At 37.1% G+C, this 19,788-nt stretch overlaps 2 protein-coding genes across 3 annotated transcripts in view; one reads left to right on the top strand and one right to left on the bottom strand.

Annotated features, from left to right (window-relative positions):
* LOC102802379 (uncharacterized) overlaps window positions 1-19,788 on the bottom strand; it is an 82,213-nt gene that overhangs the window by 23,013 nt on the left and 39,412 nt on the right. Inside the window, exon 1 of one of the 2 annotated variants that reach the window (XM_085497068.1) lies at window positions 11,471-11,669. The exons of the other annotated variant lie outside the window; for it this stretch is intronic. The gene's annotated coding sequence lies outside the window, so the exon portion shown is untranslated. Of the gene's footprint in view, window positions 1-11,470; window positions 11,670-19,788 lie in introns of those variants that run through there. 2 annotated transcript variants of the gene reach the window in all.
* Window positions 5,982-19,788, top strand: part of Ntn4 (netrin 4) — a 50,682-nt gene continuing 36,875 nt past the window's right edge. Inside the window, 7 exon segments of the mRNA NM_001171239.1 lie at window positions 5,982-6,154; window positions 6,424-6,589; window positions 6,949-7,291; window positions 12,220-12,501; window positions 14,520-14,646; window positions 16,080-16,268; window positions 16,520-16,801. Of these exon segments, the coding sequence (NP_001164710.1) occupies window positions 6,088-6,154; window positions 6,424-6,589; window positions 6,949-7,291; window positions 12,220-12,501; window positions 14,520-14,646; window positions 16,080-16,268; window positions 16,520-16,801 (1,456 nt within the window). The 5' untranslated portion in view covers window positions 5,982-6,087.

The following is a 19,788-nucleotide window of genomic DNA, read 5'->3' as shown; positions in this document are numbered from 1 at the left end:
TAGTATCTGATTTGTAACCCTCCCGGGGATGTTATTTGTTAATAAATAAACAAACAAGAATGAACTAGTATTATTTAACGCATGTTGCAAGTACGGCGTATTTATATATTTAGTTTTAATTCGTACGTTGCAAGTACGAATGACCGTACTTTCAACGTACAAGTTATTAATAATTAATTAAAAATACGCCGTACTTAGAACATTGGAGTTATTAGGAAAAGACACATACGACGCTAAGTTCCACTGAACCACACCTCCTAGTGTCAATGTTTTTACATGACTTCGTTTTCGCGGGATCAGCCAAATGCAGTCAACCAGCAATGTGTTTTACCTTTAGAAAAAATGAACAATTCAATGCCCAGAGGGTTGTTTAAACTACCCCTTCAACTGAAAAAGTGAACACTGTCTCTTCATTGACAAGCAAATATGCCCTCTGCCCAAACCATTTTCAAAGTTTGCCTGCCCCGAAGACCTCCTTCATATTTCCTCTATCCGTTAAATTGCCACCCATGAGGGTCCATTTTTATGCATGGCGTAGCATTCAACCTTCCCTTCAGACAACGTATTTATAAATTATGAAACATTTCTCGTGTCCTCAAAATTTTGGGTACAGAAAAACGCCCACAACGTTTTAAAACATGCTCCTTGCTCTCATAAATATGCCATCGAAGAGCTTGTTCGATCAACAGTTCCGTTGATTGCACCTAACTGCCGAACAAGCAGCAATGATGCACACTTCTAAGATGTGTACTTAGGATACGCATTCATATCTCTCGAAGCCAGCCATTGTGTGAACGAGGATTTACAAATAAAGAAATACGTCATCATCTCCAACCATTATGGTGATATATGTATGACACAAAGTGGCCAGTCTGGAAACGTAGCAACAGCGACCAAGTGAGAAGTTATGCTATGAGCACCGGGGGATGTCACACTTGAAAGAAGCGAACGCTATAAGACAGATCATGTATACATACGCAGTAAAGTTATTTTTAATTAATTGTACAGGATTTCCAGCCGAGAAACTGTTATCACCGCACTAAAATTGATCGTTTGGTTAGCCGGTCATCGACATTTACACGGAATGTCTCGTTTTGTTCCACTGTCGTGTAGAAACGCTCGTTATGTTTGCGATTTTAGAGCTGTTTCTCCCGGTCATATATGGATGTCCCAAAGTAGGGTGAATCACATTAGCAGCAATGTGCAACTAATAGTAGTTTTAGCTCAGTATATATATGACCTGCCAAGGATAATATCATGATTGCACCATTGAATCAGACCATTGTTGAATATTATAAAGACTGTGTCCAAATTTTGTTCGACAATGATTTATGGGTTGAAAACTAAAGAGATTAACCTCAACTGAGGAGATCCAAGTGTATTCACACCAAGGCAATGTCACGCCTGAATGTGTACGCATAATTGAGTTGTATAACATTGTTACATTCCTCGCGTGCTTTGTGGCGTGTACTAATCCTTCGCATATAAACCAATTCCACCCAATTAACGTCTGGCTTTGCCTTCCAGCATAATTAATTAATGTCTACACAACCTTGCTTCACCAACCTTATACTTTGCGCTAGAGCAGATTTGTAAAGTCTTGCCAGTAAACCCCTCTGAAGATAAAGACGATATATTGTTTTACAATTGATTATGGTGTGTTTATTATATAAATATGATACAGAAAATGATATACTATAATTTTAATTCCTTCTAAAAAATATGTATTTTTTACAATTATAGAATGTCATTTAGTATGTACTGATTTAACTTCAATGCGCTGATTAAACACAAACACAATGCAGACGTGTCACGTGTTGGTGTGGTGTGTTATCGTACATTGGAACGTGAAAATAGGTTGAACAAACAAAACTAAACAAACTATAAACAAATTGGAGAAATAAGATGTGTTTTTTCGAAAAAAAAAGAAAATAACCCAGTCAAGTATAAAAAACCACGGACCAATATAAAGGGCATTCAATTTTGAAATATTCGTCGAGGCAGCATGTCAATAGTGTGTCTGTCAGCCTTACCGAGGCAGCATGTCAATAGTGTGTCTGTCAGCCTTACCGAGGCAGCATGTCAATAGTGTGTCTGTCAGCCTTACCGAGGCAGCATGTCAATAGTGTGTCTGTCAGCCTTACCGAGGCAGCATGTCAATAGTGTGTCTGTCAGCCTTACCGAGGCAGCATGTCAATAGTGTGTCTGTCAGCCTTACCGAGGCAGCATGTCAATAGTGTGTCTGTCAGCCTTACCGAGGCAGCATGTCAATAGTGTGTCTGTCAGCCTTACCGAGGCAGCATGTCAATAGTGTGTCTGTCAGCCTTACCGAGGCAGCATGTCAATAGTGTGTCTGTCAGCCTTACCGAGGCAGCATGTCAATAGTGTGTCTGTCTGCCTTACCGAGGCAGCATGTCAATAGTGTGTCTGTCTGCCTTACCGAGGCAGCATGTCAATAGTGTGTCTGTCAGCCTTACCGAGGCAGCATGTCAATAGTGTGTCTGTCTGCCTTACCGAGGCAGCATGTCAATAGTGTGTCTGTCAGCCTTACCGAGGCAGCATGTCAATAGTGTGTCTGTCTGCCTTACCGAGGCAGCATGTCAATAGTGTGTCTGTCAGCCTTACCGAGGCAGCATGTCAATAGTGTGTCTGTCTGCCTTACCGAGGCAGCATGTCAATAGTGTGTCTGTCAGCCTTACCGAGGCAGCATGTCAATAGTGTGTCTGTCAGCCTTACCGAGGCAGCATGTCAATAGTGTGTCTGTCTGCCTTACCGAGGCAGCATGTCAATAGTGTGTCTGTCAGCCTTACCTGCTACGCTTACATGTGAGGTCAGCAACACGGTGTTGTTTTGCTTGAACAGTCTGACGTTTACTGTACTCTTACAATCCTGTACTAGTTCTATGGTCAAGATCCTTTCTGGCTATTTGAATTTGTCAACATAGAACAATGTCCCTTTATTTACCAGCTACCTTGGACAACTATTGTCCTCTGAATAAGCCCTGATTGCAACTTAGAATAGTTGAAGGTTTTAGAAACGTCAGTCAGGATGAAATAGTGATAAATCCTCCTTCTATTTATAGTTGTTTATTGTGTCCATGTGGTATTATTATGCTGTGGTTTACGCTGTGAATGGTTGGTGATCATGTCTGTATGGTCACGGTGCTGTAAATAACATCTACCAATGCATCGCTAAGCATAATTATCAGGAATGTGACAATTCCGATCACGATGGTGTCTAAACACGTCTTACATACTATACATTGTGGGGAAATGATACATACGGGTGATCGAACATACGTCCTATAATCATGGCGTGGCCTCTACAATAGTATTGTAATTCGCAAAACGCGCCTAATTGACAAGAATATGCACTTTTCTAGGAATTTGTATTTTTCAACCAGAGGCATCACAGAGTAATGAAATTTACTTTCGTTCGGTGAGTCTTCGAAAATTTAACAATTTGAATTGTCTAGATTAGCGATCATATCTATTTTATGGCGACCACTATAAACTTGGTGGACCGCGGTGTAAATTTTTGCCGAATAACTGGTCGTATGGGTTTGCTGTGATATACAAACACTTGGTCAATTTCTCTAACCCGAGTAGCGAATTTCAAGTACTACGTTCTGGTCTTATACCGTAGTGCATGACCAACTTCATTTCTCAAGCAACTGCTGTATTCAATGAATGGTATTCTCCGGTCACGTCGATCATTACAGACGTCACCGTGACATCACACAATGCGAAGCTATTACTTTCCACGCAAAAACCGTTCTTCAATACACGTGTCTTTCAAAACGTACCAGCGGTGTGCCCAGAGAGAAAAAAAGTCCCCCCCATGCTAAAACAATACTCTGTATTGTTTGTTTGCATGTTGTTGTTTTCTTGTAGTTACGCACAATAACGTGCCAAATCAATCAACATATTGGTTGATAGTTTTTCGTCTGCTAGAAGGAAGTTCTGCTTCAACAACCAGCCTTGGCTCAAATAAACACAGCATTTCATGATGATGGCCGTTAAAGTTCAATCGACACCCTCCATTAGCGTGGTATACGCACGTTGTGCGATATGGTGGAAACCTACTGGGGTCATCTGCGAACGATAGTACTGTTTACTTATTTGTGAAACTGTTAGTTCTCATTAATATGAAATTACCCTGCTGCTGTGTCGGTTACATGTCAATCACTGATTTGACAGAAATGAGTTGATGACTGGGACATAACTGACATCTAAGACAGTTTGTGGGTTTCACCATTTATCCTCGCAAATAGAGAGTTGGAAGTGAAATGACCTGTATATTCAAAGTTGAGCGCATGCCTTGCGATTTCATTTTATGCTATGCGCATGCACGAAAGTTTCAAACGCTGCCACATGAAAGGGAACTTTACCATGGATGGCGCTGTTCAAATAAAATAAAAAAGAACTGATTAAATATTTGAAAACGAATTCATGTTTTATGAGAATAACAGACTGCTCCTCATAGAGGTCAAAATATCCTTGAGATTGCAATCCGAGGAGCAAGACAACTTGGCATGACAATCTATGAAAGAGAGGTCAGAATACATCCAAGTATAGATTACGTGCACTTTGACATTGGATCGTGTTTATTGCCAAGGCCGTTACTGTAAATCTAACTATAAACATTCGTCAGCTAAAATAAACTTTAAAGTCAGGTATTTTATAAAGGCAATGGCCTTTATACAAACACGGGAGGTCTGACATTTCTGTGTAACTTCACTTCGGGCGCAATTGCTTAGTATATTTAGAGAGTAAACCTGTATTCATGCGCGGACATTGTTAACAACTTGTATTGAGCGACGGAAAAATAATTCTTCGTATTATATACGTTGCATTGTTTGAACGGATGTTAACAAATGGATACATAGGTTTGATTGTAACTGTGTGTTCGTGCAGTACTGCCGAGTCATGCTCCTAGCACCACATTATTTAATACATATGCCGCTTTTTAAATAGAACAAGTTGATATATTTCCGTTGAGGATACAAGCTGTAGTGTTCCGGGTTGAACGTATACGCACAGCGGTAATTCTGACAAATTTGTTGTCATACACTCTTGGGTGTTGGTATGCAGCACAGCGCACAGTTCATGTTGTACATGCGTAGTGTGTATATCCGTTCATGATATTGACAACGACTGGCTATCACCTGTCATCGTCTGTCAGAATTAAATCTCTGACATATGTGAAGCACAGAGTGAGACTGGTGTATTGGATGACAATAATAAGCACATGTTGATTGTATCCACGATGTTATTGGCATTTGTTTACTGTAACTTACTGTAAGGACACTCTCGTAAGTTAAAGATGATGGACATACACACGATAACGAGAACTTAATATTAACTGAGAAAAATGTGTTTCAAGTGAAATAAAACCGTGAACCGGGCTTATATCAAAAGATATCCAGATCATGTTATCCATAAACACGAGTGTATACGGTAATCAGAGATATGATGGCGTCAACGTTAAAATGTTATCTGAATAAAGCTTGAAAGTTCGAAACTAGCATGATTCTAATTTGTTTTTATCTGGGAACAAATTCGAACTCAAATTTTGAAATCCTTGCAAGTTTGTTCGTTGACTAATGGGAAGTTCGAAGCTAGTATGATTCTCTAGTCGTTTTTATTCGCTTATGAATTCGAACTCAAATTTCGAAATCGTCAATCCTTGCAAGTTTGTTCGGTGACTAACGGGAGTGCGAGTTACGGTAATTTTAAAACAAATTTAATAGTTTACGATCTTCAACAGCCAAAGTATTCATTTACATTCAAGCTCATAAAATAAATATCTAGATAAAATGAAGCTATTTTTTTCTTTGTTGATGAGAAAGACGCGACCTTGAAAGTCGAGCGGAGGCGTTTGGACACGTGATCAATAATTGCATCCTGTCGAGCCTCGACATGGTGAGTACATCAGTACGAGTCAACAGTGACAACTATTAAAGTTCTTAATTGAGACCAAGACATCAGACAAGAAGATAGTGTCCAGTGTACTGGCAAATATCTGACACATTCTCTCTTATATTCATTGACGTGGAAACCATTTGGAATTCAAAGTTTTCACATCATGTCCAAATACTGGTTTCTCATCGTATTCCTGGTATGCTGCTTGGCAACGTCCGCATTAACCATCGGTGAGCTACTTTATGTTACTTCGTTCACTCAGTGTGTTGGCCCGACATACTTTTTTTTCTTTGATATTGTGCCAAACTGACTCCAGATTGTGTTACGGCTTTACCGTAGAATGTGATGTAACTGTTTAAGTTGTTTATAGATCATGCGACAGACGTGTTTATACATAACAAGTGCAATTTTCAATAGTTACATTAAAACATGTAGTATCCTTGGTGATGGAACTGAAATATTACACATGCATGCGCATGTGTTTATCGTTGTGTTTCAGATATTGATGGAGTGGGTTGCTCGCAGCAAACCTGTTATGCACGAACAGGCAATCTGGTTATTGGGCGCCAACTGAAGACACTTTCCGAGTGTGGCAAGGATAGGGGAGAGAAGTTCTGCGTTCTTGAGTCATGCGATAACATTGAGTGCTACAAGTGCAATACAAAGTAAGTCATTGAAGATTAAAAATGGATCAACTTTAGATCTGTGTTTGTAGTATTTTTTTTATTATTATTTCATTTGTTTTATTCAGAACGTGAGAAACATTATGCACATAATTGACAGCGAAAGATTGAATGGGGAAATGGTTATATACAAACTTTTATGCGCAGCAGTTCACTTCAGTTCATTGCAGTACGTAGGCGTTGCGTGTTGTATGTAGCGAATAGAGCAGAGGATGCGGTGATAATAGTTGAAAATACACAGTTATTGATTTATTAGTTTGTGTTTGTGATAGACAGGAAAAGGAGGCACATAAAACATCTGTTGTTCTTGTTTTTTATATTATTTCTCATCTTGTTTACAGGAAAGCAAGCAAAGCTCATCCAGCAAGTCACATGATTGATTCTTCTCTGACTCAGCTCGACACATGGTGGCAGTCATCACTCGGTGTGACACCGGAAACAATTCAATTAGATTTTGAAGGCCATTTCTATTTCACTTATCTTGTGATGGTGTTTAAAAATGCTCGGCCTGCAGCGATGGTGATTGAGCGTTCCGACGATTTTGCCCAGACTTGGCGGAAATACGCCTACTACTCCAACAATTGCACGGCGCAGTTTGGAATGGCCGAAGATGATGACGTAGACAGTGATGGCGCAGTCTGCACCTCGCGATACTCCCAAATTCAACCGTGTTCCAATGGGGAGGTAAGATCTATACTATATCATCTAAAACAAACACACATGCGTGTCTAGCGTCCAACTGTAACATCTCAAGATTATGAATACAATGGATAGTCAGTATTTGTTCCGAAATCGAGGGTAATATTTCACCATAATACATACACGATACAGCCACAATTTAAACAGCTGGTTTTTATCACCTATGAACAATAACATCACCCATAAACAAAGTATCGGAGTGCTAATTTATAATATATCTCAGGGGAGTGCAGAAGTTGAAATTAGAGGAGTTGGATTACTACGAGTAAAACAATAACGTCTTGTATATACCATCTCAAAATAATTATGGTACTAGTAAGTCTGCGTGGTTAAGTGGTGTTCTTGGTGGTCCGAGTATGTGCTAAAATTAGCTCGCAAACCAACAATGTTATAAACAATTTACTTTAGATTTGCACTCAGCACGCTTTATACATCACATTTCTGACCCACCCAAGTAGACGATGATGCGTCCCTTTCAAAGTAGTAACCACGTGACGACCAAGTAGGAATGCCACACGACTATAAAGCTGTCGTATTTCTGTCATAAAAGTTCAACTTTGAGATTTACTATTTTTTGACTTCTGATTGGCTCGAATTATTTGTCTGATTCGTTCAAATGTTTGACTTCTGATTGGCTAAACAAATTGACTTCCGGATTGGCTTAAATGTTTGGCATCTGATTGGCTCAAATGTTTGATACGTGTTTTACTGAAATTGCTTGTCTTCATCAATGACTCAACTGTTTGAGTTCAGAGTGTTGGTTGATTGATGTTGTTTGGTTTATGAATGCCTAAATGACAGCACGATAGTGATACTTGCAATGGATTGGTTGAATGTCGACGTACGATAATGACATGTGGTTTTGCAAATAAAGAATTAGGCACAGGTTACCTTTAGGTGGTTAATCTGCACATATATATTCTTTTACATAACCATTAGACAAATAGGGTTTACCTGTAGCGCATCAAATGTAATTATATAATGAATTAGTGCGGTCAAATTGAAAAGAGAAATAGGAAGGAATGTAAAAAGTATAGGGCCGAAATTAATTAAGTAATTAATTAATAGAGAAATTAATTAAGTATGTCGTTAATGCATGGTGGCAGTCATCACTCGTTGTGACACCGGAAACAATTCAATTAGATCTTGAAAGCCATTTTATTTCAAGTGTTCAAATACTAAGTGTGCTAGTTGTGGTCGTTTGTCGGAAGCCTTAGACCACAAACGCATTTGGTATATTACATTTTATTTAACTACGCTGCAAGTATGGATATATGTAGTACAGTATGTTCTCTTAACGCCAACCCATCTCGTGTGAAAAGTGCATATATCCCGTTCATAAAGTTATTTTCCTTTCAGCGCAACAAAGGAAACTCACCTCATCATAAATAATTATAAATTTCACAATTTAAACGGGAACGAGAAGTTTCTATTGGTCGGTTGAAATATATCGGAACGTTTTCAAATAACGTCGTTATGCGCTGTGCCCATTGATTGGCTGGGTTGGATTCAATTGCCATCATGATTGAAATTACTGTATCAATATTTATGAAGACAAAAGGAATGGCTTTGTTGCACGGAAAGTATTTAAAATAAAATATCTAAAACGGGATATGTTTTATCACTTAGTAAATGGGTGATTATATAAAAGTAAAACAAACTTTGCACGAGTAAGTCTATTGATGTCTAGCAACCACAGTTGTTTACAGTTTGGGCTAGTTTACGTTGACAATACCTAGAACATTGTTACGTCAGATTGGATCGCGTTGCCCGGCAATCCCATACCCGATAGTGGGCAGTAACTCTTCGGTCCTATATAATACATATCGGTAAATTAATAGCATTTATTTCACGACACTTGTACGCCAGATTATTGTGCTCCCAAGTACACTGAATTGCATGGATACAAATCCAATATGTCGTGTGTCAGAAGATATTGATAAGATTGCCGCGATACAAATCCATTGAATGGGATATCGATGAGGTACGCAAGTATTGACCTTTAACGCACTTAATGTGTAAGCTAAAACAATACACGATCAACAATTGTAATACCACCCGTTTTGCACATCAATGAGCTAACTGTCGGATCCGTTATTGGATTCCATACAAAAACGTTCAGTTGCTGCGTTGTCATTTTTCGAACTTGTGATCGCAAAGAGAGAGAGAGCGAGAGGGGGCGTTTTGTTCTATATCTTGTTGTCGTTTGTTTACAGATTTACTGAGTAAAATGAGTCAGAGATACTTAGTCAATATTAATCTGAGAAAAGGTGAAGAATGACATTTCGCATATCTGCATGAGCTGACTAATTCAACTTTTCAAAAACGAGGATAATTTTTCATTTGAGGTGAAAAACAAATCATGAAATTATTTTACAGTTGTTATACTATATTAATGTCTGTTTTAATTCAAAACTTAATTTTATCTTAGATAAAGACGGGTCGGGCAAGTTGTTTTTGGCAGATCTCGTGATTCCACAATCAATCAAAATTGTCCAAAATTGGCTAATTTGATGTTTAGTTTTGCAATTGAAGTAATTGTTACGTTTTTCCTGCTATTGTGTATTGTAAAATTGTTGAGATATAACAAACGCCGGAAAATGATAATCCAAAATATTCAAAATAAAAAAACAAACAGGATGTATACACAGTCGCCATATTTGTGACATAGTTGCAATACACTATGTTTAAATGGCCGTAAAACCTACTCAAATGAGTTTGTCACTGTTTTGGCAGACGTTATGGGCAGAACACGTTATGACGGTATTAATTGTAAAGACGAACACTTGTCAGCCTGCTTTATTTCACTTACTGTGCAAGTTAATGCATAACACGTGTTTCGTATAGCGTGTGAGTTTATAGGATTAAATATCAACTATATAATTATTTTAGTTCATGTTCAAAAATCTAATCTCTGACGTCGATTATCCCAATCTGAAGTTATTACAGTCAAAGTATGCGTTTGAGCTCCGTGGTCGATATAAGGATCTTTGTTTTGCATTTGATAAACATCATTTCAAAATAATCTCAGGTCTTAGAATCGCTACATGTCCATTCGTTATATATACCGCTGTATACTGTAAAACACTTTGAAATAGCTGCATACCATTTTAGCGAATTTGACTCAATGCATGAATTAACTGAATCTTAATTTAGCTAAAGTGCCAATAATCTTACTGTGAGAATACTCTATTCTAATTAGCGACATCTTAATTTAGCGAAATTGTGGATTAGCTAAATTAGCTATTATAACATGCTAGCTAAAACATGTTTTACAGTATTTATGATTTATTACTGCCTTGTGATTGACTTATGGTATAACAAAGTTACACCTGATTGAAAGTTGTCACTGGTTGAACCACCGTACACTTTCCTTAGAGATGCACTTCACACTGAGTTGTAATACATACAAATCGAACAAAACAGTCGTATTTTACACGCAGGACGTGACGAATAACAGCGTGATTTTAGCTCTAGCTTAACGTGTCAAAAGGTTACACATGTATTGCACCACAGTCTATAAGGGTGACATATCCTCACAATATAACTACAATGATGTAAAACGTGAATGAAATCCTTGATTAGAATTACTAAGCATTGTGAGCTTTATATTGAAGACATTATATGCGACAAATCAGGCACACAACCAATCAGTGAACTCAATTCACCCCCGAGTGACTCTAACAATTGATCTGTGTACGCAGGACTGTAGGTGGGCCCTAGTTTCAGGTTCAACTCACGTTGCTATACAACGTGTGGTCTCGTTACTAGCATCACGACACGCATCAACGCTCAACTGAGGTGTGTGTTGTCTGTGTCCTAATAGAACTCGCGCATATTGTCATGGTTTAGTGTATGTAAAACGTGATACATTTAAACCCAAGTAAGTGTCGGCGGTTAGCTCAAGAATACATACATTCAAGTACAATCCATTGAGGATATTTTGAGACGTATATAAATACGTCGTTTAAGATTTGTTACTGGACTAATTTATACGCAAGGGGGTTCTGGGTCGACCGGAAATAATATTCTACGGTAATTTCGTGAAACAGGTTACACGGTAGTTTATACCCATACACGCAAACACAGTGTTGACAATGTGTCGAATACAGACCGCTCACTTTCTGATCAGACCCCCTATTACTGTCATAAGTAAAGGCTTACCTGTATCAGTCTAGTTTCACATCTCTCGCGCTGAACTAACTTGGCGTTGTAATCTGACACTACCAGTGTAACACGATGTGGCGTCTCTATTGTCTAAACACCACTGGTCCAATATGATTCCCCGGTTAATACGTAGTTACAGTCGAACGACCCCGCTGCTAAGGACACAGTCACACAAGTTATGACACATCGAATGGTGTGCTACCGAGTTCGCGGTACATGAGTGACCAATGTGCGCATGTCACATTTGGCAATCACAACACAATTTTACATTCAGTTCTTCTAATCTGATCTTTTCTCGTACCAACTTTAGATGTAGGTCTTGCACAGATCGAATAATACATTGAGATCGAACCATTATAATGACCGGTGCATGTAATCGTGCATGGCTACTCGTCCTAATCCCCCTTCTATGTGATTGGTATCAAGTGCTTAGTTACTATCAATATCAATGCTTTGAGGGTCTACTTTCTGTCGTGAATAAGCATGTTTCGTATCAGAGTATCATGTGATTCGATGTAACTGTTTACATACCCTAGCCCTACCCAATCTTAAACAGGTGTTTGCCATCTGTTGAGGTGGACATTTCAAGAAGCAAAAAGACATCGAACACGGTGCTTACAAAATACTAATTTTCTCTTTTAGCACATGCTGTATATAATAACTTTTCCGTTGAAATGATATGTATTACGTGGCACAGATGATATTGAAGTATATACTATTATGGGATATATGTTGTTTGATTGTAGGTCATATTTCGATCACTTCTTCCTACGCGTGGACGGTTTGATCCTTACGGCATGGAAGCCCAGGATCGAATGAAAATTACAAATCTACGAATAAAGCTACTGAAATCTCAGCGTTGCATTCCATGTCAAGCCGAGATTAACAGCATGGAGTATAAACTATCCAAAATGGATTACTTCGCGGTGTCTAACGTCATAGTCGGAGGAACATGCTTCTGTAATGGTCATGCTAGTGAATGTGTCCCTTTGTCAGTGGAGAGTTCAGATAACCAACCACCAAACAAGGTAAGATAACCACGTGATAGTCAATATCCCCACTGTGCACATTATTTACACTTTGCATAGACAACAATGTAAGAAATTGACAATTAGGTTTGTTTATACTTACTGGTCAAAGAGTAGTGTATGAAATACCATGGAGTTAGCTTTCAGCTCAATTGAAATAATGACAAAGGGTGAGCAGCATACGTAGTATTCCTTGTCTCACCTCCAATTAAGGGTGAGTAGTGTGGTATATTTTGTTTTTGCCACCAAAGGGTGAGTAGTGTTGTAACTTTTGTTTTACCACCAAAGGGTGAGAAGTGTTGTAACTTTGGTTTTACCACCAAAGGGTGAGTAGTGTGGTGTCTTTTGTTTTACCACCAAAGAGTAACAGTCACAGTGCTTGAATGTAACTGAATCCAACATTGGACAATTTCGCCCAGCCGATAACTCAATGTAATGCCAGTCCACTTTTTCAGAAGCAACTGTTTCTTTTTTACTGAAAGCCCAGTTAAATGGGCGGTCTGACTGTTCTGTTGTTAGATTGAATAAAACACACTATCTGATCTGATAATGAAATACACGCACAAGTTTTCAAAACGTTATTTGATACTGTGACTGCGGACAAACATAATCTGTCTAATTGTAGCGTGGAACTTCTAGACTACAATGTCACGTGGTATTGTATTTCGTTTGTTAATGTTCTAGAATAGACATTTCCATATTTTTGAAATAATCGTCAATTCTGTTCTCAGAATTATTATAAATGAATTGATTGATTGAAACTTTAGCTACTCCACAAATTAAATTAGTTCATTTCATATAAGTGATGAGTGATATGGCTGGTGTTGCCATAACAACAACCTCGTGGTCATAGGTCATATACGCATTACGGCTGCGAAAACGTCTGTCGTTGCGTCTAGACTGCTCCATTCGTTGTTGCAATCTACCATAAACTGGTCTTAACAAAAACGCAGTCAAACAGTGATTCAGTACACCGGAAAACACCAAACGAAACCACGGTGGAACAAACACTAAAGTCAACAGCGTGAACGCCAAACAAGTACTTGTGGAACATGCACTCAAATATGAAAACAAAGGTTGTATCTTAACGTACCTGGCTTAGAGAATGGCAAACTGTACAATGGCTGCCCCAGGTAGTTCAGTTTACTATGAATGACATGAACGTGACTCCTGACAATGTATTGCATTCAATTTTGACAATACTAACAATGATGTAGGGATTTTGTTTAGAATGTAAAATCGATTGTATCTACAACAGAAAACGCAGAACGTCCTTTCGTATTTTAACGAGTGTGGCCCGGCCATTGTCACGGTCACTGGAGACGGATACGTACACTAACCATTCACAACAAGCAGGTAGTTATTACACCTAACAACAGGGTATGCGAGTTTACATGAAATGCCCTGAAACATCAAACAAAAGTTCTGCTCATGAAAATGAGTTTGGTGAATTACTGAATTAGTGTTTTCTCTGGGTAGCACATCAATGTCCCATTGTACACCCTGGGTAGCACGCCAATGTCCCATTGTATACCCGAAGTGTGAACATTTGTGAATCCAACATTCTATATTGTAATGATGTTATCTAATAGCCCCTGGTAACCATCCATAGTGGTATATTTACTAACGTGCCGAGTGATTGGTAAATACTTGTACTCAATTGGGCGCTACTGTTGGATGTTTGTTATACGTGAGTGAAAATTGGAAATAAAATGGCAATAACTTATTCCTAATAACAGTAAATATTTCATTTTCACAAGATTCACGGCAAATGTTTGTGTTAACACAACACTGATGTTGATGATGTTATCTATTAGCCCCTCGTAACCAACCAGGTGGTATATTTACTAATGTGCCGAGTGATTGGTAAATACTTGATTGGTAAATACCCTTGTTGGTGGTTTGTAAATACTTATACTCAATTGGGCACTACTGTTGGATGTTTGTTCTTCGTGAAAATTGAAAATAAAATGGCAATAATTTATTCCTAATAACAGCAAATATTTCACTTTCACAAGGTTCACGGCAAATGTGTATGTCAACACAACACTGATGGTGACGACTGTGAACAGTGTCTGCCATTATTCAACGACGCCCCCTGGAGGCCGGCTAATGGTTTAACTGGTGAACCGAACCAATGTAAACGTAAGTACGACTCTGGCGTTCTTCGATTTCGAATTACATTAAGACATGAGACTTTGATTCAAGTTAAAGTTTATTATTTTCGTTTTTTGTCATTTTTCGATTTTTTTATTTTATGTAATGTAGAGTCAAAATATCCTTTGTGAGACCGAATGAACCTAAAACAGGTTAATTTACGAAAATTAAGAAAAAAATGTGTTTACATATACATATTCAGTATACCTTAATATTTTGAACTTGTATTTATTCATTTGTTACCACTATTTTGTTTTGTTTTTTGGATCAGTATCACAATGATTAATCAGACATATTCATATTGGTCATATTCGGCCTTTAATTTTAAAATGACCAATTTTGGCCGAACAAATGTGTTATATTATCCCGTGTGAATATGATTTAAATTCGTCTCTGGCTTGGAACAAACTACGCCAAAATACAAATCAGAAAAAAATGGATTTAAATCCATATCTGGTTTTGGGTGGATTAGACTTAACGTGTGTTTCGAGGGGAAGCATTTTCTCAAATAGAAATTTAATTGTATTACATTCACTATTACCCAATGTATCAAGTAATTCTAACGTAATTATTGTGTATGTTTTACAATTATAGTTGTCAATCGATATATGTTGTAAGGACAAACAAAATAAAGACAAATAGTGGTGAAAATTAAGAACTGTCACGTTTGTTTCCTTGATTTGTTGGTTTGAAATTCATGTCTGGTTCTGCTATCACAGAAAGAAATTAAAAAAAACATTAAACTAGATTGTTTGCCTATGTTTCCTGACGGACTTAAATAAGATTTTTCCTTTCGTCTATTATTTTATTTTCTAGGTTATGACAAAACATCTAGTTTAAATACTAGTGTTCATATTTGGCCTTTAATTTAATTTTTTTTAAATATCCATTTTAGTTGAACCAATTTTTTAAATATTTCAGATGAATAGGACTTAAATCAGAATCATATTCAAATGGATTCAAATAACATATTTTCAAATTTTTCCTGGCGAATTCTTGCCCCGATCAGATGGAATTGCATTCTCTTCGTGGCGGACTCTGGTCGAAACTGATGAATTTAACTCCGTCTGAAAACCTCGGTGGGAAAATGTTAAATCCATAAAAGTTATTTGTATCAGATTATTTGGATATAGTAGTTTTTGCACTGTACTGCAAGTTTCATTCCAGTCAAACTAGTTTGAGACATCGGTGGAAGAAGATTTGACACAGACATATATATGATCTGACTTACGTTGGTACGACGTTACCTTGTACATATGTGAACTAAAAGACATGAACAACAGCCTCAGCTCATTTTGTTCAGTGAATACGCTGCTGCTTTTCGACACTCCGTACAACATTGGTACCATGGTAAAAACATATGTATAATCTTATTAGTCGGCTGTTTGTAGCAATTCTTAATAACTTCACATTTTCTTCAGAATGTGAATGCAATGGACATGCCGATTCCTGTCATTTTGATTCTAAGTTATGGGACTCGACGAATTACGTTACTGGCGGAGTGTGCGACAGCTGTAAGCATCACACAACTGGCACAAATTGTCAACTGTGCGAATCTGGTTATTATAGAGATTCTACAAAGGAGTTTACTGCAGCAAATGCATGCAAACGTGAGTATAAAACACAGAATTCGTCGTGGTCAGTACTTTCAGGGATACCTAGCATATGTGGACTTTTTCCACAAAATATTAAATTTTCAAGCTTACCCCATCCGTAATACAAATACTGCGTATATCATTTGAATTTTTCCAACTTATTGTATTTATGTCAATATTTGCAAATATATGTATCATTTTCTGTGTGATTTTGGTTATTTTCTTCTTCATAACTCCAATTAATGGATACTACACTATTATTGTAGGGTGTCGATGTGATCCTACTGGTACCAGCAATCGTCCATGCGATGAAGCAAGCGGTATATGTTTCTGTAAGAAAGGTGTGGCCGAACCACTATGCGATATGTGTCTACCTGGTTACTATGGTTTCGGTAGAAATGGATGCCGTGAATGCACATGTGGGGAGGGCATTGGTTGTGACGCGAACACAGGTGCTTGTCCCAAGACGACACGAAGAAATAGAAAGAACAATCGTGATACGAGTAGGAATTCCAAAAGAAGAGAGCGACAGTTTCGTTTGTCTGTCGGTGCGTAACATTTTATAGTATACATTACTAATCAGTTTGTTAGCTTAGCATGTATCGTGCAACAACAGGACATAAATTTCAATATATGATATAAGTGGAAATAACCAGCCTTGTTTTCAATGACAGAAATGTCGCCTATTTGAACGTGAAAAAACATAAATCATTGTTTCCAATAATGTAGGACTTCTTATTCCTTCTTTTTGTCTAAAATTATTGTCACATATCAACATGAATAAGTTATCATTCTATGATTCAGTATCTATGATCAGCAAAAACTAAATGAAGATGTACCGGTAATATTTAATATCCACTTAATGTCTATATATTTTAGTAGTTACTAGCATTGTTAAATAAACTCAAACCCAGCATAATAGTACAACTAGATGATGAGAACGTCACTGATGTCCTAATGTCGCGTACACATTATTTTATAATATTTACTACGGTATTTCATCTAAACATCTTCCAATTAAAACCATTCACGTTAAATCTAAATCTCCTCGAAAAACCTGGCTATCCCAAGGTCTCCTTAAATCGGTCAAAACCAAACATAAATTATTTGGCAAATTGAAAAACAAACCAACTGATATTAAATTGTTAAAAAATATAAAACCTACAGAAACTTGTTAACTAAATTACTAAAATTGGCCAAGAAACGGTATTATTCAAACAAATTTTCAGCATCCCGTGGCAATAGCAACAAAACATGGCAAGTGGTCAACGAAGTCCTTAATAAGTCTAATCGTTCAACCGTTCCACAGAAATTAATTTCAGGCAATTCTGGCAAAATACTGACCACTAGTTCAGATATTGCAGATGAGTTCAATGACCACTTTGTTAATATCGGTCCAAATCTTGCCGCTCAAATTACTAGCTCTGGTGATTTCATTGATTACCTCACTGGCAATTTTCTAAACTCTTTCTTCTTTCATCCTGTAAGCGACATCGACGTTTTCAAAGAAATTATTTCCCTTGACCCGAAAAAATCTGTTGGACATGACAGCATTCACCCAAAACTAGCAAGAGACGCCGCGCACCTAATCTCTCATCCTCTCGCACATATTATCAATTGTTCACTGAGCCAAGGCATTTTTCCAGACTCTCTCAAAACTGCTAAAAATACCCCAATTTATAAAAAAGGACCTACTACAGATACCAACAATTACAGACCCATATCTATCCTGCCTACATTTAGTAAAATTGTTGAATCAATTGTTAATAAACAGCTGATTAATTTCATAGAGAAAAAATGTATACTTATCAAAACACAATTTGGTTTTCGTAAAAAACACAGCGCAACACTTGCCCTAGCCGACCTGATCTCAGACATAGCCGAGAAACTGGACAAAGGTTATATTACTTTTGGAATTTTTATCGACCTGAAAAAAGCCTTTGATACTATAGATCACAATATTCTGTTCCACAAATTACAATATTATGGGATCAGAGGGCTCCCGCTACTCTGGTTTAAAAACTACCTTTCTGTCCGTTATCAATCAGTGAAAATTAACAATATTACATCTACATATAAACCAATAAAGTGTGGTGTTCCACAAGGATCGATTCTTGGCCCACTTTTATTCCTAATTTACATAAATGATATCAATAACTCAACTAATGCTTTTGACTTTCGCCTATTTGCAGACAATACTAACCTCTTTCAGTATATTAAAAGTAACACAATCAAACTTGCACATACTAACAACGATTTTCAAAGAGTCTGTGAATGGTGCAGTGCCAACAAACTTACAGTCAATGTAGAAAAAACCAAATGCATGACTATTAAAACGCCTCATAATCACCTGGGCATTGAGGGCAGCTTGGATATAAATGGGTTTGAGATAGAGGGCGTTTGTTCAATCAATTATCTTGGCGTGTCCATTGACCAGCACCTCAACTGGAAACCTCACATTGAAAAAGTAAAAAAAATAAATGCCCCCAAAGTTGGTATTATCTTCCAGATCAGACATTATGTGCCCAAATCAGTTTTACTTTTGTTATACAATTCCCTGATTCTCCCGCATATTAGTTATTGTTTAGAAGTATGGGGAAACGCCTATCATACACTATTAGAGCCTATCCTTCTTTTGCAAAAGAAAGTTGTACGGCTTATCTCATTTGCTGTTTACAATGCACATACTGCCCCTCTATTTAAAAAACTGGGCATACTTGATATTCACAAGTTGTGTAAATTTAAGATTTGTCTGTTCATTTATGATCTGAAAAGCAACCGTTATGCCCATACTATCAATGACTATCTCTCCCCTTTACCTCATTTATATCCAACACGACTTGCGTCAGGTAATAACTACTATGTCCCCAGGATGAATCTTTCACTTTCCCAACATACTTTAAAATATACAGCCGTAAAACATTGGAATTCTCTACCTGAGCCAATCAAACAAATTACTAATAGAATAACTTTCAAAAGTTCCCTAAAACAACATATACTGAACAACGTACTTTAATATTTAAATACTAGCTTTATCATATGTATGATACAAATATTATTTGCAGCTAAACTTTATTTGTACTTGCCCACGATTGTTCCACTAATAATATGATGTGCAGAGTAGCGCATTAACAGCTCCATTTTTTTTCTTTCTTTTTTTCTCTCATTTTTTTTATTATTATTATTTTACTTATTTATTTCTGGAGATTTAGTTTTTTGTTTGTTTGTATGTGTATGTATGTATGTGTGTGCAAGTATATAGCCTGCATAGAAATGTATATTGGTTAGGATTGGGCCACAGACTAGATTAGTTCGGATGAACTACCTCCGTGGTCCACACCAAGAAATTATTATTATTATTATTATTATTATTATTATTATTATTAATATAAGATTACTAGAATTGTTATTATTGGTGAAAATAAATCATATATATAAATCATATATATATATATATATATATATATATATATATATATATATATATATATATATATATATATATATATATATATATATATATATATATATATAT

Source organism: Saccoglossus kowalevskii, chromosome 3, assembly GCF_978046115.1.
Source record: "Saccoglossus kowalevskii chromosome 3, keSacKowa6.1, whole genome shotgun sequence".
NCBI classification, from domain to species: Eukaryota; Metazoa; Hemichordata; class Enteropneusta; family Harrimaniidae; genus Saccoglossus; species Saccoglossus kowalevskii.
This window is presented reverse-complemented; position numbering and strand designations above follow the sequence as displayed.